The sequence below is a fragment of the Falco rusticolus genome, chromosome 7, assembly GCF_015220075.1.
Source record: "Falco rusticolus isolate bFalRus1 chromosome 7, bFalRus1.pri, whole genome shotgun sequence".
Taxonomy (NCBI): Eukaryota; Metazoa; Chordata; class Aves; order Falconiformes; family Falconidae; genus Falco; species Falco rusticolus.
Window position 1 is genome coordinate 22405838 of NC_051193.1, and position 22067 is coordinate 22427904.

At 47.8% G+C, this 22067-nt stretch overlaps 1 protein-coding gene across 25 annotated transcripts; it reads left to right on the forward strand.

Annotated features, from left to right (window-relative positions):
* The first annotated feature begins 764 nt into the window (after positions 1 to 764).
* On the forward strand, positions 765 to 20842 carry TPM1 (tropomyosin 1). Of its 25 annotated transcripts, none has more exons than XM_037393909.1 (10): positions 765 to 1033; positions 1928 to 2053; positions 8108 to 8241; positions 9475 to 9592; positions 10056 to 10126; positions 10944 to 11019; positions 11560 to 11622; positions 11880 to 11949; positions 13251 to 13329; positions 14786 to 16026. In XM_037393909.1, exons 1-10 carry the CDS (start codon positions 920 to 922, stop codon positions 14787 to 14789), a joined length of 855 nt encoding a protein of 284 aa, XP_037249806.1. In that variant the 5' UTR covers positions 765 to 919; the 3' UTR covers positions 14790 to 16026. The 25 variants fall into 25 exon arrangements, with proteins under 25 accessions (XP_037249806.1, XP_037249801.1, XP_037249798.1 ...); XM_037393904.1 differs by lacking the exon at positions 10944 to 11019 and adding an exon at positions 10376 to 10451 and having other exon boundaries at positions 14786 to 14996; XM_037393911.1 differs by lacking the exon at positions 1928 to 2053 and adding an exon at positions 1626 to 1751 and having other exon boundaries at positions 781 to 1033.
* The last annotated feature ends 1225 nt before the right edge of the window (positions 20843 to 22067 follow it).

Consider the following 22067-nt stretch of genomic DNA (forward strand, 5'->3'; position numbering starts at 1 on the left):
TGGCAGCCCCTCGCAGCCCCGCTCTGTCCCAGCACCACCGTGGTGTTAGCGGAGAGCCCTGCCGTGCCCGGGGTCCCCCTTCCCCCTCGCTGTGGGTCCCGGCGGAGGCCCTGCCCTCGCCGCCAAGTCTGGCCTTCGTGCCCGCCTGCCCCCGGCCCAGCACCCCGCCGCCCGCACTTGCGGCACCCCGGCTGCTCAGGAGAGATACCCCACCACCACCCCACACACACACACCCGCCTCAGCCTGCCGGCGGAAAGGTCTCAAATCGCATTCATTCCGTACGTAGATGTAGTTAACCCCTTCCTGCCCCTCCAGCTGCCCCCCGCAGCCCCCCCACCGCCGCCACCCTCCTGCTGTAACACACACCGGGCTCCGGGCGGGGGGCGGCTGCAGCACGGGGCCGGTGGCACCCGGGAGCCCGTGCCTCATCCCTCCCCGGGTTCCGGCTTGATACTTTTTTTTCTCTTTTCTTTATTTTCTCTCCTCTTTTTTTTTTTTTTTCCTCCTCTTTTCTTTTTTTTTTCTTTTCTTTTCCCCTTTCTCCTCCTGGCCGTCCCGTCCTGCCTATTCGGGACCCGCGGCGGGGCCCGGCCGCCGCACCCCATATACAGGCATCGGGCCGGGCGGGGGGCGGGCGGCGAGTGGGAGCGGCGGGGGGCGTGGGAGGGGAGCGGGGCCGGGCCGGGCGGGAGGGAGGAGGGGAAAAGGGGGGGGGGGGGGAAAGCCCTTTCCAAAAAAGTATTGGATGTCTTGAGGAATGCAGTCAGCCCCCTGGGAAAGGGCATATCTGTGAGGCGCTGCCCGCCCGCCGCTCGCACTCGGCCGGCGCCGCGTCCCGCACGGAGCAGCCCCGCGCCCGTCCCGCACCCGTCCCCCTCGGAGCCACTCGCGCGGGGACGCGCCTAGCCCACCGCCGCCATGGATGCCATCAAGAAGAAGATGCAGATGCTGAAGCTGGACAAGGAGAACGCCCTGGACAGAGCCGAGCAGGCCGAGGCGGATAAGAAGGCGGCGGAGGAGAGGAGCAAGCAGGTCTGCACCGGGGCCCGGGCCAGCGCCGGGCTCTGCGCTTCCCGGCTGATTCCCCCCCTCCCCCCCGCACCCCGTATCCCCACCCCGCTCCTTGCGGAACTGGTTGAACTTTCCCTCGGGCAGCGCTTCCCCCGGCGGGGGGGGCCGGAGCCCGGCTGCAGGCGCCCCCCCGCCCCCCCCGCGCCCCAGCCGGCAGCCGGGCCGGGGGACAGCCGCGTGGCCGCCGGGCCTTTGTCCCAGGGCATGGGGGGGACAGGCTGCCCCGGGAACCCGGGCAGCAACGGCCAGGCGTGCTGCCGGTTGGCGAAGGGCCCCTAAAGCTGTTCGTCCCCTCCAGCAGGCTTGTCCGATCCCGGCCGCCTGCCTGCCCCCTTGCCATTCCCGTGTCCCATTTTCCGGGCCTTCTCCAGCCCGCCTCTTCTACACCTGGGGCTTTATTCGTTTGCGGGAGGGGGGCACACTGGTTGCACGTTTCTGGGAGAATCCTGAAGGAGGAGGGAAGAAGGGAGAGGGATTTAAAAATTTAATTTCCCACTTTTCTGAGCCCAGGGAGAAACATGTTTGTGCATTGTATTTCCTCTTGTGCACCTAGTTAGAGGATGACATTGTGCAATTGGAAAAGCAATTGCATGTGACGGAGGATGCAAGGGACCAAGTGCTGGAAGAGCTACACAAGTCTGAGGATAGCCTCCTCTCTGCAGAGGAGAATGCTGCCAAGGTATCGTGCCCTTGCCGCAAGCAAATTGAATCTAACTGTCTCTCCTCTCTCTCTCTCTCTCTCTGTCCTCTTCTGTCTCTTCTGCACTCGCACATCTCCCTTTGCACGATCACGTTGCCTGCTGCACCTTTTCCTGCCCGCCCTCCCCTCTCCACCGCTTTCCACCCGTATCACAGCTGGAGGACGAGCTGGTGGCTCTACAAAAGAAGCTGAAGGCCACTGAGGATGAGCTGGACAAATACTCCGAGTCCCTTAAAGATGCACAGGAAAAGTTGGAACTGGCTGACAAAAAGGCCACAGATGTAAGTTACCCCCATCCCTTTCACCACCACCCCAGCACAGGAACCACACGATCTCTGCACAGGACAGCCAGGACTCCTACCAAGCAGCACTCCAAAGCTTTGCAGAGGGCAGGGTCCAGGCACCTCCTGGGCAGGGAAGCGGGAAACACAGCACTGCCTCCTTGCATGAGGTTTGCACACTGTCAGAGGTGTTTGATTGGGTTTCTGTGCAGTCGACACGTGCTTTTCATGGGTACTTGCCGCTCTAGATGTGAAAGTAAAGAAAGAGTGGATTATCTGTTCAGGTGATGGGGAAAACGGCTGAGGCTGGAACAACACTGCCTTGAAAATTAAGCGGAATCGGAGAGTTACTAGCAACTAGATGCAGGAGAGGGAGGTCCAGAAGAGCAGGGGCTGCCAGTTCTGTCAAGAACGGTGCTCCTAGGCAGGCATGCGTTAGAGCTGTTACTAGTTTGGTGTATGGCTGGTCCCTGAGATAAAAGATCCTCTCCTAGGTTGTTTTTTCCTGAAAATCACTGGAACTGTTGGGCTTGTCAAAGAAAAGTTCAGTCTCGTGTGAGAGAAAATCGTCCGGAAGATGATACTTGCTAAGCTTGCAGTTCAGAGGACAGGGATCCTGGGAGCAGGCTGGGAGTTATATATAGCTCAGCACTTTATATGGTAATAATGCAAGAGCTTGTGCCTCTCCCAGGCCTTCATCCCACCCACCTGTCTGCCCCTGACATGCATTTAATGGATTGCATGCACGGAACCGCGCGAGTTTATTGTCTCTGCAGTCAAGGTCCAGATCTCTATGGCGGCTGCTGCTGTTCCGTCGGTTCTCACTGGGTAGATCTCTGGCCTGAATTACAGGCTTAGGTGAAACCATGGTGTTTCCAAAGTAGTGACTGTCCTTTTCCTATACATTTAAAAATTAACCTCAAAGCCGTAATAGAAAGAGGAGCCGCCACGGATGAAGCAAGCAAAGCATGTCAGGGGGAGGAAGGGTACTTTTAGAAGGGGAAATGTTACCAAAAACAGCTTAGCGTGAAGGACAGCATGCTTTTGTCTCATTTTACTTCTAAAATGAACAAAGGGTTAAAAAGGTTTAAATTCAGTATGGGAGTTAGGTTGTATAACTTTGAAAGAGAACTCAAGAACTTAACATAAGGGTGCATGGGAGCGGGAAAGGTTGTGTGTAATGTGGATCAGATGTCCTCGGTCCTCTGCGAGGCTGCGGGATGAGAGGCAGCTTCCTAGCAGGACGTTTAGTTAACTGGTTCAAAGGAACCGCACAAAGATCCAGGGGAGATATTCCTTATAAGGAAAAGTATGCAGACTATTTGGGAATGGCTGGCCTGGGATGGAGGCAGGAGAAAGGCTGCTAGAGTCCCTGTGTGAAGCGAGAGACCTCTCTAACCAACCCCGCTGCCATTTTCCTTTGCTGGAAGACAGTGCTCGGGGGCAGTTGAGCACGGTGTTTGCAGCCGCCCCCCCGGTGGGGGCTGGCGGGTGTTCCCCAGGTGGGTGCTTGCTCCATGGTGGGCCTGGGACCGCCTGGCACTGCCCGGGCACCTCTTTCCTGGCACCGCGCGGGGTCTGCCTGGCGCTGCAGCTGCCCCGGCGTCTGCCCTGCCCGGCTGGGTAGGGGCAGGGCTCAGGGAGGGCCCGGGCCAGGGGCAGGGGCAGGCAGGGAGCACCAGGGGCAGGCAGGGAGGGACGGCTCGGGGGAAGTCGTCTTGCGCGGGGGGGCGAGGCAGCCTGGCCGCCCCGGCCTGACTCACCCCACACTGCCTCGGCCTCCCCGTGCGGGGGCAGCGGCGGGCGGGGCGGACGGGCCGCTCCGTGCCACGTTATTCCGCCCGTGCTGCGGCGGCGGTTTGCGGGGGGGAGGCGGCGGGTCCCGGCCCCGGCCCGCGGGGACCCGCCCGCGCCGCCAGGGGGCGCTGCCGCCCCAGCGCGCCCACCTGGCGCTGGCCACCGCCCCCCCGGCCCCGCCCGGCCCTGCCCCGCCGCGGAGCCCCCTCCCGGCCGCGGCCCGCCTCCGCCCGCCGCCTCCGCCTCCGCCCGCCGCCTCCGCCCGCCGCCTGCCCCGGTGCCCGCCCCGGGGTGCGCCGCGCCGCTCCCAGCGGGTGCCGGCAGCCCCGCCCCGGTGCGCGGCGCGCGGGGGGACTTCCGGGGCTGGGGCGGGCGGCGCAGGCCGGGCGAGGCGCGGGCATGGCGGCGATGAGCTCGCTGGAGGCCGTGCGGAGGAAGATCCGCAGCCTGCAGGAGCAGGCAGATGCCGCCGAGGAGCGGGCGGGCCGCCTGCAGCGGGAGGTGGACCAGGAGCGGGCCCTGCGGGAGGAGGTAGGGCCGCCCGCTCGGCCGGGCTCGGCTCGGCTCGGCTGGGGGGCCGCGGCCCGGTGGGAGCGGCCGAGGGGCTCCCGGCGGCTCGGCCCCTGCCTCCGCCGGCGGGATGGTCACCCGCGGGCGCGGCGGCGGGCGGCGGCCAGGCCCGGGCGGGCAGATCCGGGGGTCGGGCCCGGGCCCGCAGGTGAGCAGCGGCCCCGCAGCGCTGGGCGCGGCCCGGCGGGGGGGCTGAGCTTGGCCGGTGTCAGACCGGGCGCTTTGTGTGAGGGCCTGGGCGAGCTTTTGTGACATTTTGGGGGGCTTGGCGAGCGCCACTTGCCTTCGTACCCCGTCCCGACGAGTGCAGCTGTGGGGGGCAGCGTGCCGATGGCCAGGGGGCTGGGGGCTTGGGGCCGAGCCCGAGGTGGCCGCGGCTGGGGGCTGCCCACAGCGTCCGGAAACACCGCAGGGCCCTGGCCTGGTCCCTGGCACTGGCCATCCACACTGTGCTCGGCGTGTGGCCGTGCCTGGCCCAGGCGGGGCAGGAGCCACGGGCACGTCGTGGGCAGAGACACGGTGAGGTGTGAGCAGCTCCCGCGGGCAGCGGGCGCGTGTAGGTGTGGGGGGCACTTACGGCGGGACAGCTGGTGGGGCTGGGTGCCCTGCCGTGGGTGTCGGGGCGTTGTGGCAGCTGTAACTTGGTGTTTCCCACTGTAAAATGTAGTGTCCTTTGCAGCAGGCTTAGTGTTTTCGGTGGTTGCATAAAGGTGATGCAAAAGAACAATTTTCTTATGTATGTAGCTTATTACAATAGTAAAAAATGGTGATTATTGGGTTCCCTTACAATATGGGGCTTTGTGCGCATTCTGGGCAGCAAGTGCAAAGGAAGCGCCTTCTGATTGCTTGCAGGTGATATTCCCAAGGGGCAAAATGTGCCTCCTTACACTTGTGTAACTACTGCATTCTTGCAGGTCACTTCACATATCCATTTTTTTCAGTGGGGAATCACGTCACAGTCATTAACTTGTTTCATAAGGGTTTCTATGTTTAAAAAAATACTTGTATTTGTTTTCTAAGCTTTGGTGAAGTAAAAGACATCAATTGTCCTATTTTCAGTAATATATATTGTTCTAAACAACGTATTAAGGGATTCCCGTTCAAACGGGAAGCTTTCATGTCACCTTCTGTGGCGGAAAGAATGGTGCTGGAGAAGTGACTGCAGCGCGCTGGTGAAGCTTTGTCTTCAGGGCTCAGCCACCTTGCTATAAGGCTTAGGACCCTGCAGGTTAATGTTTGTCTCTTCCCTGGAGTTGGCTTGTGCAGATGATGTGGCATTCTGCAGAGTACATTTACATGGGATTGAAGTTTTTGTTTGGAGGGGTCAGTGCTGGGGTGAATAAAGGCAGAAAACTGAACTCACAGACACATGTAGATCTGTGCGTCTTCCATAATGCTAGCTATGTAGGGTTTTTTTTACTGTTGCAGCTGTGTTTCTGCATGCTTAAGGAAGGAGGCTTTGAGGATATTACAGCAAGCAAACTGAGGTGTGAGTCTGACCCTTCCCTTAGTGTCACACCTTACATGTATAGCATGTGACCAGCTAGGGTTGTTTTGTTCGGTTCTTTTCTTCCTGTGCAAGGTACAGATATGCAAACAATGAAAAAGCTAAAGCTGTAGCCAAAACGTATCACGCCTTACAGCTTTTGATTGTTACACCAGATCGTTAAAAGTTTCAAGGCTATGATTAGCAGCTGCTGCCTTAGAAAAGAATCTGTGTTGAGCACAGGCATCTCAAGGGGCTGTTGGTAATCGTGTTTTCAGAATGCATTTTTCTTCCTTCTGGAAAACAGAATCGCTCTTACAATGGTAATAATTAACACCCGATGGTAACTTATCCATCTCATCGCTCATTGTAAAAGTATGTGGCGTATAAGTGCTACGGCAAAACCGCAGGAGGTTATGTTTGTCTGTTGGCTGTGGGAGTGCCCCAGTGTTTTTCCTGCCTCGCCGTGTAAGGAGGGAGCCCTGCTCTGCACGGGGCGACTGCGCTGCTGCCGGCTGCTGAGCCCGTACTGCCTCGCTGCCCCGGGAAAGGCACCTGGACTTTAGTCGCCCTCTGTTTTCGAAGCGTATTATATGCCCTTATCGCGATGAGGAGTCTTGACGTGGTAATAATTAACGTGTAACATTAAACATTTCTTAAGGGTAACGTTTACAAAAGGTGGTTTTCTTTCTCAAATGGGAATGTTCAGATTCTCATGTTTGAAGCCAGAAGTCTGAAAATAGAGTACTACTGCTTGATTACATTTCTAAAGATTTTATATTTGGGTTAATGGGGATCTCTAAAAGTGAAGTCACTTCTACTCCTAGTTCTACACATTTACTGTGCAGACTCATTAATGTTCGAATACATTATTAGTTTCCCTTCTGATCATTCCGGCGGGGCAATGTTACTGTGATGTCAAAGGTTGTTCTACTTGTCCGATGTGTAAGTTATTCTTACTTGTGTTACGTACAACAAAATTCTAGCTGTGGCCAGCTGTATCCAGCTGCCTCTGGTTAGTAAAAGCAACAAGTAACAGTTCCCTAAGTTTTTAATTAAAGTACCAAACTGATCAAACTGATCCTTCTGGTATCTACTTTGGATTGAGGGTTTATTTCTACCCCTACCCACCTCGCCACCCAACTAGATATCATAGAAAATTCAGATGTGTACTTCCTCATATATAGCAAGATAATTTTCAGTACTAATTAGGAGTAACTGTTACTCTTGGAAGTAATTAACTTTGTAGAATAATGACCTGTTTATATATATTTTGGGCTTAATATCCTTTTGAAAGAAAGTAAGTTTAACAATGAGATTACTACAAGGCTGTTACGGAACTTGCTCTGCAATTTATTAAGCAAGCGTAGGTTTGGGGGTGTCAGAAGTAAAGGCTTGTAATGATAAGAAGCGGATGAGTTGCAAGGGCTCCACAGAAAATGATGTGAATAGGTAATGCAAGAGGAGCAAATCCGGGGGAAGTTTGAGGATGGCAGCCTTGGGGGGAGGGGCGGATAGGTGGTGTAAGCGATTGTTGCCTGTGTCGGGGCCCCTTTGAGATACAGCCTCTGCTGGTGCCCTCCTTGTCAGCTCTTGCGTAGCTTGCCTGTAGCCAAAACCAGTGTGAACTGGGGCATTTCCTAGGCATTCCTGTGCACTCTCACTGTGTTAGCTGTCTCATTCCAAATGCTGATCTAGGTGTGGTTTTGCATGTTTATCCTGAACCCTTCTTACAGAACTCAAGGGAATATTGGGACAATTCTTATTCAAAATATTGCAGAACTCATAAATAAAGCATTTTGGGTAATGTTGAAGAATGGGGTAATTAGTTTGTGTTGATTCGATTAAAAAAAAAAGGCGGGAGGGGAGACTATAACAAGTTCATGTCTGCAAATGCAATAACAGAAAATATTTGGGGAATGACGCATAGATCTTCCGGTGCTGTTCTTTTTCGTATAAATTGTACATTCCTTAATGCACTTCATTTAAAGGAAGCATTAATCACTTTTTCCTCCGTTAAGCAATAACTTCACAATTCAATGAGGATGTATACATTTCTGTGTATGGGCTTTTTAGGGGAAGAAGTAAAAAATGACTGAAGTGCCATTAAGTGGCACTAGCAGGTACGTGGGATAATCTTTTACAGGAAGTGATATGCGCCACCTTATTAATTAATTAATTTCTGTTCTTCCTGTGCTCAGGCTGAGAGTGAAGTAGCTTCTCTGAACAGACGCATCCAGCTGGTTGAGGAAGAGTTGGACCGGGCACAGGAGCGCTTGGCTACTGCCCTGCAGAAGCTGGAGGAGGCAGAGAAGGCTGCAGATGAGAGTGAAAGGTGGGTGGGGCCGCTCTTAAATGGATCATTGCCCTTATGACAAGGATGATAATTGCCAGGGTGTGGATTAAGGAAATAAATTTAATCGCTCCTACGTCTCAACAGGTGTAGTCTGCGCTTCCTTTGCCTAGCTGGACTTCAGTTACATCTTGTCTATGTAGGGATGTCCAAAATGTGTAGGCTTGAATTCTGTTTCGTGTCTCAGTTGTAAAGATATGATTTAAGCGGGGTAGGGCTTCTGATGGATCATGCTGCGTCCTGTGAAAACCGCTTGGCCCAGCCCAGGCTTCTCCATTTGGATAACAACTTTCTGAGGGTGACGTGTGCTCTTGTGCTGTTGGGTGATTCTTGGATTCATTGTGGGATGAAAATCTCACCTGGAGAACAGCAGAGTGCTGGAGGAGGCTTTGGTTCTCCTGTTGGCAAGATTGGTATGTGAAGCTGAGCAGAGGAGAGCAAGCATGATAATTCCTTCAGATTTAGGCTGGGATTTCCAGAAGTACTTAAGTTAGGAACTCAAGAGTCGCAGCTTTAGAAGATCTCTTTTATTTCTACCAACTGTATTTTATATCTGTGATAGTACCTTTTATTGGGGAAAAAAACCTACCTATTCTGCTTGTTTCTTTCTGCCTTACGAACAGTGCAGCTTGTTGAAAAGAAAAGCATCTGAGACTCACGATGTGTTATAAAATCGTTAAGAGAATTTGGGTCAAACATGCATGGAAGGGGCAATATGCAATGTTCCCTGTTATGAAGGAGTTAAATTTTGCTAGTGCAGAGTGCTTCAGTGCGCTAGGGCTCTGACATGGCAAAGCTCAGGGGAATCTGTTTGGCCCATAAACATAATGCCTGCCAGTCCTGCAGGGGCTGTAACATGCTGTTTCATGATGAGTGTAAAAGCACAGATGTCTTGCTTCTAAAGTCCTAATAAGATGACTAAAGACCCTTTATTTACCTTGTTTTCCATCAGTTTCAAATGAAAAGGAGTAGCACGGCTGAACTGCGGTAAGAGCTAAACAGATTAAATTTTCTTTCTTCCAAAGACAGGTTTCTTTCCTTTGAACTCTGAGGTGTGAATGCGCAGGGCTAGATCGATGGTGTGAAGAATCAAGTATCTGATGTGCTTCGTCCACCTTAATGCACTTGTCTGAAAGTCCAGCTCTGGTAGTGGTGGAGCTGGAGATAAACTGGCAAGCCCTGAACCTCGCATTTCCTGTTTTTCACGTCTTTCAGAGGAATGAAGGTCATTGAAAATAGAGCCCAGAAGGATGAAGAGAAGATGGAAATCCAAGAGATCCAGCTTAAAGAAGCTAAGCACATTGCTGAAGAGGCTGACCGCAAGTATGAAGAGGTCGGTCCCTGAGTGCAGGTCATCTGTTTCTAAAGCGCTTTAGGCTGTGCCTGTAAATTCTTTTGTTATCCTCCCTTGCCCCCTGCTTTGCCATTTAAGTTCAAAAGATCACAAACACCACTCTTCCCAGCTATGGAAGGAAGAATGGGCACCTGGATACTTCGGGGGACAAGGTGGCAGGAGATCTGTGTCCAGATCTTTCCACTGAAACGGCTGAGAGTATTCCCTGGTCTCTTAGGGAGAAAAATACTTCTAAGTTGCTTTTTGGTGAATGAAAGAGAGGTCTTGAAAATTGCCAGATAGTAAAGACTGAAATGAACAATGAAGTTGTCACATAGTCAAAACTCATGTGTTGACCAAAAAAGGGAAAGAGACCCGGCTCCCTGCTTTGTAGGTTCTAGAACCAGGTGGCGTGTGCTGCAGCAAGGTAATATCCCCACTTGTGATTTGCCTTTTCTGGTAGGTGGCTCGTAAGCTTGTGATCATCGAGAGTGACCTGGAGCGGGCTGAGGAGCGGGCTGAGCTCTCAGAAAGGTAAGAGTTGAGCTGCCCCGAGATGTGTGAGGTGCTACAAGACAACTGTAACAGCATGAAACGTTGGCAGTACACTGCGTGTTCAGCTCCAAGCTCTGTTTTGCTCATTTACTCTAATGGTCGAAATAAATAGTCAGTGCCAAAGTAAATGTGTTCATATGTGTGTGCGCGTGTGTGTTGTCACTGCATGCTGTACCTGCACACTGATTTTGTGAATGGCTTTTGTGCATTTCATGTGTTCACTAACAGCCAAGTCCGACAGCTGGAAGAACAGTTAAGAATAATGGATCAAACCTTGAAAGCATTAATGGCTGCAGAGGATAAGGTACTGATACTAATAAACAGTCTTTAGGTTTAACTGCAACCCGAGTCTCTCAGCTTCCATAGCCGGTTAGCTCACTCAGTAGTAACAACTACATCCTCGCTACGCTCTTTACTCTCTTTGCATCTTGCTTTGGTGGTTTTCTTTCGTCTATTTTTTGTTTGTTTATTCATTTTTACCTTTAAAGCTGATCTTTTGTGCAGCCAAAAAGAAGCTGAACTGTCTCACGTGTAAAGGCTATGTAAATATTTCTGTGTGAGCCAAGAACTGTAGCTAATTTCTGTCTGGTCGTTGTCTTAACGTACACTTGAAATGGCATTTGGCATCAAAAAGAGTTGCTTTCAGTCTGTGATGGATTCAGCTGCTTTTGAGGCCGTTCTTTTGCTCTGTAATTGTTTTCATTTTTCTCTATCTTTTCCCCCTATTTTCTCCTGTTTCTTTTGCTTGACTGAATCTTCCATCCGCCCCTTTCCTGCCTTCCTTCCGAAATAACAGCAAATGTGCTGAGCTTGAAGAGGAGTTGAAAACTGTGACCAACAACCTGAAGTCGCTGGAGGCTCAGGCTGAGAAGGTAGGCTAGAGACTTACGTGAGAATGTGTCCCTTACGTTGTCACCTGCACCGCCTGTGGGGTTTTCTGTATATGCTGGTCACTGCAGCATTGCAGCAAGGCCATCTGGACTTACCGCTGAGTTTATATTTGGCTCGTGCCAGAACCTAGTATTTCTTTCAGTTCCAAATAGGTCAGTATTATTTGACCACATGTTCTGTTAAGTAATCTGACGGGATTAAATATTATTTATAGAGTGTCTCTCAAAATGGCACTTGTGTGCCAACATGAAACTTCTCCAAATGCCACTCGTTTTTAAAACTGTGCTACCAATTCCCACTCAAAGTTCCCACCGTATAGCACTGGACTATTAACTCGAGGGAAGTTTGGCTCTTGTAATAAACTGTGTATTACTGCAGTCTGGTAAGTGGAATTAATTTAGTTATACCCATGTTAATTTCTTGTATACGGTTGACCTATTAGAAGAGAATCTCAAATGTGGGGTTTTCTGGTATATTTAGAATACCTGGTCTAATATCAGCGATCCTCTTTCTAATTACAGTACTCGCAGAAAGAAGATAAATATGAAGAGGAGATTAAAGTCCTGACTGACAAACTGAAGGAGGTAAAATTCGAGCTGTTCTTTACAACACATCTTCCAGCGCAGCTTTGATTCTTCTAATATAAACATTTCTTTGACGCTTTAAGCATGAACAAATCATTTTGGAGATGATTTGGTGTTAAACGTATCTCCTGAAAATTAGTGTTGCCTTATTATTTGCTGCATTTCATTGTCCTTTTTTTCTCATTTCAATTTTCGTTCCTCTATTTGTAAATACTATGTGTATTTGCTACAGTAGTCTGTATTTGTCTTGACTTCAGGCTGAGACCCGTGCTGAATTTGCCGAGAGGTCAGTAACCAAGCTGGAGAAGAGCATTGATGACCTAGAAGGTATGGGGTTTTGTTTTCTCACTTAGGGTGGAAATACAGATTTTTTTATTCTCCTGTTGTGGGTTTGTTTTGTTTTCAGTACCCAGTTCTACACACCTGACTTGTCCTGCTTATGTAAATGGGCCTGCCTCAATAGGGAAATAGGCAAAACGTTTTCAGGTTGAAATGTGCTGATGACTTAAATGCTTCAGGTGAACAGTGTTTTGCTCTTGCCTGTTCCTTTTTCTCTCGTGTTCTCAAGACTACTTCTATTTTTTTGCTTTATACTTTTCTACTTGGAGATATAGAAATGTATAGGGTAAATGATTAGATGATAAGTATTTTTATTATCTTACTAAAAAGCTGATGAAGAGCTGTGTTAAATTTGAAATAATTAGGAATGTGGCAAGCTAACCTAATTTTTTCCTGCGATAAGTGTTGGTCAGGGGCAGGCATTCTGTGTCATAGACCAGTTGCTGTTTTTCAGTGAAGCAAATAGATTGTATAGAGAATCAGGAGGACAGCTTGTTTAACCTCAGAGGGTTTGTTTAAAGGTTTTGATAAATCTTTCAGAACTCCAGCAGAATAGTTGCATGTGCTTTCTACCTCCAGAGAAAATAATTCAGTAGTGGTTTGTAATTAAATGTTATATGGAGTTTGCTATTTAGACACGTTAAACTAAGTCTAGGATTTTAAGAAGCTTGATTGCTTGGTATGGCAGGCTGACTTCTGCAAAAAGGGTATGAAATATCTAGGTAGCTGCTGAGAACTTATCGCTGACTCAGGAAGGAAGCAGAGAAGATGTGTTCAGAAGGAACAAAAATTGCTGTAGGAAGCTGAGTTTATGACATCACACAAACCAGAGTGTTTTCTAAGAAAAAAAAAACCAAAAAACACAAACTGCTAGAAAATAAGTGGTAAAATGGTAGCATTCTCCTTGAGTCCTGTTTTTGGATCTTTTCTTCCAAGCCTCCTTGTGTGCCCTCCTCATGTATGTTAAAACAAAAATCCAGGACAGCGAAACATGGATTTTGCTTCTCTTGCACGCCTTTTTTCTTAGTTTTGTCTGTGTCACAGGTTGCTCCACTGGCAGTGCAGTTAATGAACTTGTCATGTAGAACTATTCACTGTTGATTTTCTTTTTTTTTTCAATTCTTCTCTAATTTTGTAACTTTTGTTTTGTCTGTCGCAACACCTCTTTCTGTTGCTCTTCCCCTTTCCTACGGCTTCTGGATGGTATCCTGTGCCACCACCTGCACCTTCCATCCCGTGATCACGCTCCATTTCTTTGCACACCTCTGCCTTCCCTTGGGGGATGTTAGATGAGCTCTATGCTCAGAAACTGAAGTACAAAGCCATCAGCGAGGAGCTGGACCATGCCCTCAACGATATGACTTCCATGTAAATGTCTTCCCAGCTTGTGCCTGCACCTGCTTCCCTGCCCTCTTTGATTGCGCAGTTCCGCCCTTGTGAAATTACACTCCCTCTGTAGCGGGAGATGCGTTCATTTTTGCAAGACTAGGTGTACAAAATACCATGAACAGTTTCTTTACCGAGGCAGAGTGTGGGTGAGTGTTGTGCCTAGCCTGGTAAATACTCATGGTGATTTTGTAAGCTGCCTGATAAGCACGTGTTTACTCTTTCATTCTGTATCTGCAATCCGTGTGTCTTGTGGTTGCCCTTTGTCGGTAGCTCTGCGTTCACCCTTCCAGTTCACCTCTGTTCAAGCATTGCCTACCAGGGCCCGTCATGTTCACTTCACCAAAGAAAATTGCTTTGGTATGTGTTGCATTCAGAGCGTATTCATCTGCTGTCACAGTTTTTCTCTGGCAAAGTTCCTACAAAAGTTTTAAAGAAAATTAGGTTTAGCTGTATTCTCTGTTAGTGACAGTGGAAAGTGCTTATCTCTATTTCCTTAAGGCTCTGAAAATCTCTGCTGTTATCACTGCATTACAAGTGTGGGAATTGGTTTAAAGTACTTTGCCATTTAAACCCATAAAAGTCAGTTGTTTCTGCATATTTGGTGGGAGGTAGTAGTAATTTACTTTGCATACACCAAAAAGGTGGTTATACCAACTTTAGTCCTAAGGAGAACAATAAAGAGTGTATCAGGCAGCAGGAAAGCAGGAGAGTGATCACTTGTAAGGTGTAACTAGTCTCCGCAGCGTTTGATACAAACTGGCTGCTCTTACATCAGCCTAAAACTCTGAACAGAGGTCAGCTGTGCTAAACCCACCTTCCCATGCTCAGACCTTACTTGCATGAATCTGGTACGGTTGACGTGGGAAAGAGGAAGAGTTGTGGCTCTCGGGTGCTTGCGAGATGCGATGGTTTAGTCTCAAGGTTTGTTTTGGGAAGCCAGCATGCTTTCAGCAAGGCATAAGCTTTGCTCAGACATGGAAATGTAGTTTGCATGCACCCATATTTTAAAATGTTTTTTCTTTGCGTTTTTTCATTCCTATATCTGTTCATTACTTCCCTCCCTTTCTCTCCCAACTTTTTAGTGGGGATCTAATTTTGTCTGCTTTGATTTTGCTGTATTTTTTAATTCCCCCCACCCTCCCAACATCTGCTTTTGCTTAGTGGCTAATCAAGCAAATGGATTTCTTTTTTTCCTCCTCTGTGTACAGAGATTACAGTATTTCTTCAAATTGGGATATTTCTAAGTGGAAAACAGACTGTAAAATGTGTTCTACTGGTACATGAGGACACTACTGTAGCATTCCAGTCCTGGCATGGTGTGGTGTTTATCTAGTAGTCATCTTGGCATGCTGGCCTGTGCTGTTCCTGCTTTTTTGGAAGTCTTTACTGCACCTTTTTTATTTCCTACCTTATCTCACTTTTTCTTTTCACGCAGATAATTTTCTTTGCTTCACTTCTCCAAAGACATCTTCATCAGGCTGGACAAAACATCTTTCCAAGCTTTGGATGTTTCATGGGTTCATTGTCCTGTCTTCTAGCTTAGTTGACTCTGTTCCTCTAGCACCTGGCTCAGAACATGCTCTGCTTGTGCTCTGCTGTACAGAAACTCTACATCTCTCAATGTAAAATAAACATCCCAGCTGTATCCCTTTTGCTATTCCCTTGCCTTTTATTTAAGTTATTTAAATAATTATTTCAGTTACTAATAAAATTTGCTTTTTTTGCCATTAGGGATTTAGATCTTTTTTTTGTGTTTCTTTTTTTTTTTTTTTTTTTTTTGCTACAAACACTTTTGCCTGAATGTTGACAATGCAAAGCCAGTGACAGCAGTCTATGGGGTGAGAGTACACAATTCCACAATACTGTTGGTATTTTGAGGTCAAAACTGACCAGTTCTGATCTTGGTCTTTCTCAAAATCTGAGGCAGATAAAATGGCGAGTAGATGTAACGGAGATTTTTTTCAGCTGTTATTCTTGGGCCAAAATTTTTACAGACGCTACTTCCTCAGGGTCATTTGGTCATGGGAGCATGGCTGGGGGAGCAGTAAGTCCTTGACACCAGATTTTTCATTTAAAGTCAGAAATTGTCTTCTAGCTTGATGCTGAAGGCTTGTTGTCTTTATATAAATGTGTTTGTTCATTAACTTAAATATCTGAGATAAATTTAAAGGGACAGTATCAAAAACTTCAAATTATTTTTTTCACCCAAAAATAGTCTTTTAAATGTCCTGCAAAAAATTTTTCCCCCTTTTCATACTTCAGTTACTCTGCAAAGATATTGCCTGCTAGCTTTTGGGTTTTTACATGACATGCTTCTCTGGAGCAGCACGGTAGGATTGGAAGTTCAGCAGGGCCATTTCAGTAGTTCTCCACTCTCTGCTTAGCTCAGGCTTCAGAGTTTGAATTGCACACTCTTGAGAAACGTTTCAGAACTGGAGTAGGAGAAAACTCATCATTACACTACTAATGAAATGTTTCTGCTGTGAAGTGGAATGTACAGATTGCAGGTTTGAAGGCCTAAACATTGGCTTTCAGCTGATTAGGTAGTGCCTAATTAAGGATGAAGCATTAAATACTGACACCTTGCCTTTTTTTTTGTACTGTTATTTGCATCTGGAGAGTTTATTGCATTGTTTTAACTTCATTTTCTTCACAATGAAAACAAATTGTTTTCCAGTTCACGTTAAAGTGAATCAGTTTAAACTGGGTTGATTCCTGCCTGTTGCTGTATATATTGCTGAAGTTCCTAAGTCACCACAGCTAAATAAACTCATCATAGCATACCTGAGTTTTAGTTTTTAGCTAGTAGAAGAATGTAAACACGGCTTTCTTGTTCAACTTCAAAGTTATTCAGCAGTGAAGTGCAGGCTAGATTTTCTGCCCTCCCCAAAACTTGTGTTCCAAGTAAGGCCCGCAAACAGATGTGTTCTCTTACTCCCCTGCCATGCTTGGGTAACTTCATCTCATCCCAGTTTTTTATCCCATGACACGTGTCCTGGTGTTATCCTGTACTTGGGCTTCTCCCCATAGCCAGAGTATGTCAGCAGTTACAGGTAGTCCAGATAATAAAGTTCAGCTTACTACTTCTCTGTTGAGATATAGTAAGTGGGTTTATACACTGTGTGTGTTGCAGGTGAAAAGTAAAATGTTTAGTGTGAAGGTTAACCAGACACAATGGGATAAGCGTTTGTAAAGTGACTGGAGCTGCCGTGGTTAACTTCCCAAGTTCAGTTCAGGGAATGCAGTCTGCGGACACTCGGCTGTAGCAGCTCCAGCTCCTTCATCTATTGTGTTCTGGTTTATTGTGTCGGCACTGCTGGTTTTCCCCTCAATTCCTTGCGATACTGTTGTTTCTTAAAAGAAGTCAAAAAAGCAAAATCCAGTGTAAACCTGGTGATTTTTAACACAGTAATATTGAACTTCAGTGTCAGTCCTTGCTTTTCCTTCAAACACACGACAGGCGCTCTGTGCTGTAGGGTGATGAGTTGCTGGGCAGAGGACTGGGCTGGGCAGGTCCTCGGTGACTGTGTAGAGGGTTTCGAGCTGGCCCCGCCGCGGTGTTCCCTCATTGCAGCATGTTCTAGCACCCTTGCCCTGGTTGGAGCTGGCCTTTACGTGGTACATTCCACAAGGTCTAGCCACATGTAGCTGGTCGGGTACCTGAGGTTGTTAGCGGGCGCGGGGCTGGCTGGGGTGGCCCCTGCCTGGGCGCTGTGCTGAGGCTGAGCCTCGGGGGCTCCGTGCCGGAGCCTGAGCTCCCTGCGGTGGCTGCAGGCGGGGCCCGGCCCTCTGCTTCACCTCTGGGGTGGATGGCGGCCAGGCAGCTGCCCGGGGGCAACGGGGGCTGCTGTACGCTCGGGAAGGGCTTCCCAGGCTTTACCTGGGCCTGCAGCCCCAGCTCGGATGTTGGGAAAGGCTGTCAGTCTGCCTCGGGCAGAGAGCGAGGTTTGTGTGGTGAAGGCAGGCATCAGCCTCTTACTTCAAGTTATGTTGTCATGTTTGAACAACGGCTTTGCCAAACAGTGAAATTTTAGTTACTCTGAGGTCTTGATGTTTTTTCCGCATACATACGACACTACTGTGATGAGAGAGACAGGACCCGGCTGCTTGGGGAGCGGCGCGGGCTGAGGGCCCTGTAGTGCGCGCTGGCTGTGCCAAGCCGCAGGAGCCGGGGCCGTCAGGAGCTGCCGCCCACCATGTAAGCGTGTCCTGCGGACCGGCTCGCTGCATGGCTTTGCCGTTGCTGCACCCAGAGCCTGCAGGGGAAGAGGATTTTTCTGGAAGCTGATAGGAAGCTGGTGGAAAGGAGCCAGAAGCAGTCATTTCCTGTAGGGGAATAGTCTGGGATCAAGAGGTCGGGAGTGCCGTTTGAGTCTAGGCTGCTGAGAGGAAAATGGACAATTTGAGAAAACAAGATGGTCAAAGCCCATCATGGAACGTTCTGCAGAACAATCCTTATTAAATGCCCTGCCACACAGAGCTGTGGCTGTTCCCTTTGAACGTGAACAGTCTTTTCCGTTTGCTGTATTAGAGCAACACAGGTTTTCATGCTTCTGTTTCACTTTCACTGAATGCTTTCTTTCAAAGTACAGCTGGACAATCTAGAGGTGTCAGAGTGTCGACACCAGTAACAGAAGGACGTTTCCCTACCAGCAACACCATTTCAGCTGTCAGATGCCCCAGGAAGGGAGTACGGGCCGAGTCAGACGTAGCGGTGTTTGCACCGATCACTCCTGCTGCTCCTTACCCTGGCTGAGATGCAGTTGCTTTCCTTCCACTGACAGATGAGGTTCCACCACATCTTAAACAGTTTACAAGGAAAAATGGCACTTGTAAAACAAGTCTTCCACACACTGTACCTAAAGATTAAAGCGGGACTTGGTTCTTCCAGGAATCTAGCTGCAGTTCTTCCATTTCTGTTCCCACTTGCCTGTCTCACAGCAGTTTTGCCACAAGAGGAGTCTTAGCCAGTTCTTCATAGGTTGTAGTAGCTGTTCCGTGGAGTAGCTATTGAATTGCTAGAGGTCTTAGAAACAAAGGTAAAATGTTTCTCTGTATGTTACTGAACTGTCTGTGGTGTGACCGGTTTCTTTATTAACTCTTACGTAACTGTTTTCTCTGTCTAATCTGTCTTCATTCTGCCTCTTTTTTTCCCCTTCTAACCTGCTTGCTGCCTGTACAGACCAACTCTACCAGCAACTTGAGCAAAACAGTCGCCTAACTAATGAACTAAAGCTGGCATTGAATGAGGATTAAACTTTAGTGTGACTATTCTTAACTTGTTTAAAAACTGCTTCTTCCAAATTTCCTTAAATCGGTGAATTAAGTGAATCAGTAAATGTAGAAATCAGTAAGAAACCTAGAAATTGATTTTTTTCAGGCTGTTGACTCTGTGGTAAATTGGATTAAATTCTCAGTTTTTGTTGGAAAAATATGAAAATGCTTCTTCTGAATGAGGCTTCTCGTTCTCTGTATGCACACCTGCTTTGGAGGAGCAGTAACCTTGTTGGCTGTGCAATAGCTCCTTTCCACTTCAGTAAACAGCTACAGCATTTAGCTAAGAGTATCCAAAAAGTAATAGCTTGCCTTGTGGAGAGGCGCTTAGTTTACCTGACTTCATGAATTGGCCCTGAGATTTTTACTGGAATGTGGATGAGAGAAAAATGTTCATACGGGTTCGTGTTTTCTGTATTTCAAAACCAACATAAAGGATACTTACAGCTGTTCTGTTATCGGGAGACTTTAATGCAATAATTTTGCATTACTATGAATTGGGCTTGTATCTGACTTAACAAAAAAAAGAACAAAACCCAAACAAATAACAAAAAACCACCAAAAACCCCTAGGAATGGGAGCTCCATCTGAAAATACGCGGTCAGTTTAAAGGTATGCTTGCATTAGTGTGGAGTTACAATTGCGGGACTCCGGTAGGGCGCAGCTCTAGAACATTGTGCTCATATATTTTACAAATAAGCGTGTTACATGACTGTCCTATAAAAGTGTGCATGCAACATAAAGCTATTAACTTCGATTTTATTTATTTTCTAGAAGAAATAAATTTCTTAAAGGTCACTTCACTGAAGAAGTGATTAGTTTTGATTTTTTTTGTTCTTTGCAAGTTCTGAATTACATGAAACTTAAAGCATGGATCTGCAAAGAAAATAACTATTTTCATTATTGCTCTACTTCAAAAAAAAAAAAAAAAACAAACCAAAAACAAACAAAACACCGAACAACAAACAAACCATTCACCATCCCCCATTCCTATAAGCAAAGAACACATAAGCATTGTGTCTCTGTTGGCTGTGCATTTTCTTAACAAATGCAGTTGCCAACAGTTCTAAACTTGCATTACTTATCATTTGTTTTATTAATTCAGAATTATCTCTAGTTATGTTGTCTGGGGACACCGGTATTTATGAGCATGCACATTTCTTAACTATCTAAACCCTCCCGTAGAAATGATGATTGCATGCCTTCGTGTTCTGAGAATCAGTGCCTCCAATGAACTGCTATTCATGTTTTAATTTTCTAATCCCACAACAGAGAAAGTGGCGCATGCCAAAGAAGAAAACCTTAGTATGCATCAGATGCTGGATCAAACTTTACTGGAGTTAAACAACATGTGAAAACCTTCTTAGCAGCAACCACATTATTTGTCTTATTATTTTTACACCTGCTTGCCGTGAAACCCCATAAACGTGTCTTTATTTTAGTTTCACCGCAGTCACAAGAACATCTGCTAAATTATCAGGCAGGGGTCAGGGGAACACCAAAATGGGCAAGCCATATGCGGGTTAAGCGATATTATATTATGGTTTAAATGTGCCATTTCCCAACAAAAATGTTACCTACACTTTGTAGAGAGTTCAGCAATTCAGTATGCTTAGTCTTTTGAAGAATCCTGGCTGTGGCAGAAGAGTGTCCCACCTCAAGTGCCATCTTCAGTTTTTAGCAAGGAGCTTGATGCATGTTCAGGAGAGATCAGGTGGAAATGGTGCTATTTCAAACAAAAGGTTCTACTGAAGTCTTTTGTTTGATATCAGACAAGTCAGGAGTTGTCCAGCACAGTAACTTATTTTTATCAGAATTTTACTGATCTGTGAGAATTCGGACTTTCTGTGCCTTCTAATTCAATAAAACGAAGGTATGTAGACAACAGAGAAAAGTGAAGGCTTTTGGAGGTTTGAAATCATGTTCTTGCAACTCAATACAGAAGTGTAGGTCAGCATTTCACCTTGAGTGTTCATTCGATTGTATTTTTCATGTTGAAATGAAAGATTCAATAAATTCAGGAGAAAACATAAATTTGGAAGAGATTGTTTTAAAATGTATTTTATTTGTGTGGATCTGGGGGAGGGGGAGGAATTTATAAACCGATATTCGCCTCACTTTTTTTCACACTTTCTTTGAGCAGTTTTAAAAGTATACCTGTATGTAAACATTGTATAATGATATGGAATAAAATGCACATTTTAGGACATTTTTTAAATTTTGCTCTCCTGTGGTTTGTTTTTCATCTCATCAGCTTTCTGTGTATCGCTGTGTGAAATACGCGCCCCTCTCGCTGGGACACGCCGTCAACACGCTGGCGCTCGGTCTCCTCTGGGCTGACGTATGGCAGCGCGGGGGTCCGGGCTGCCGGGGCCTGCAGCTGTGAGGGGCCCTCCCAGGGCCGTGTTGCTGCAACCTGTCCCCATCGCGTGATTGTACCCCTGCACGGGTGCAGAGCGCAGCTGCCCCCGGGGGGTGATCACTCACTGTTGACCAAAACTGTTTTCAGTAAGATCATTGCAGAGCTGCCGTAGAGTTCTATAGGGAGTGAGCCCTGACGGCCACACTCTTGGAAACGCTACCATGTGCTTTCGTGTCTGGCCGGTACTACGTGTTCATTTGCTTCAGTACAGCCATAAACCTTCCAAAATAGCGTCCAGTTCAAGAGAGATCCTTTCACCCAGCTTTTCACTACTGGTTGCTAATTTCTACACGTGTAGGTATCCATTTGAATTACGAGGTCTGTAAATGAGCAACTTCAGAACTTGAAAAATAATTCTTTTTTCCTTCTTTTTCTGTAGCATATTGCTGAAAGTTGTTGCTGCCTGCTTTTGTAGCAGCAAGGAGCGTGGTAGGAGGCAGGTACAGGTGACCTTCCAGATCCTTAAAGAATCTCCATTAGTGGACCCTTAGCAAGCAGATGAAACAGAGTGACTTTCTCAGCAGCGAGTGTGGTGGGGAGAGGGTGAAGGAATAATTTCAGGTTAAATAGGAGTCAGGGGAGAGGTGCTGGTGTGAGTCTCTGGCTTGCTTTGATTGTGCTGTGAAGGAGAACTCTGTAACTTTACAAGCTTTTCCGTGATTCACTGGCTGCTGCCAGGTTGTCCTGGATGGAAAGGATGAGATCCCTGGCTTCACGTTTCCCTTAAGTGTTTCTGGGGAGCAAAATAACCCATTACAAGGTTCCCGCAGCGCCCTGAGCTCATATTGGAGGCCAGCCGCGTAACGCTCCAGGTAACCGCTGTTCACAGGTAAGTTACTCTTGTGCCTTTCTCCTTCCTCAGCACAAGGATGAAAATCAGGAAGCGGGGCTCTCGCAGCTCAAGCCTCCGTGTGCTGGTGGTGGTGATGGGTGCGGCTGGAGGCCGGAGGGCTGCTTCCCACCCGAGTTGCCGCGTGGGGTAGGGCCCAAGGCCACCCAGAGAGCCCGAGGCTGTGCTGGG

Coding starts and splice junctions, on each gene's coding strand:
- TPM1 (XM_037393925.1), top strand. CDS start 920: ATGGATGCCATCAAGAAGAAGATGCAGATGCTGAAGCTGGACAAGGAG. Junction 8,242..9,474: donor GCTGCAGATGAGAGTGAAAG/GTGGGTGGGGCC, acceptor CACGTCTTTCAG/AGGAATGAAGGTCATTGAAA. Junction 11,020..11,559: donor TGGAGGCTCAGGCTGAGAAG/GTAGGCTAGAGA, acceptor TTCTAATTACAG/TACTCGCAGAAAGAAGATAA.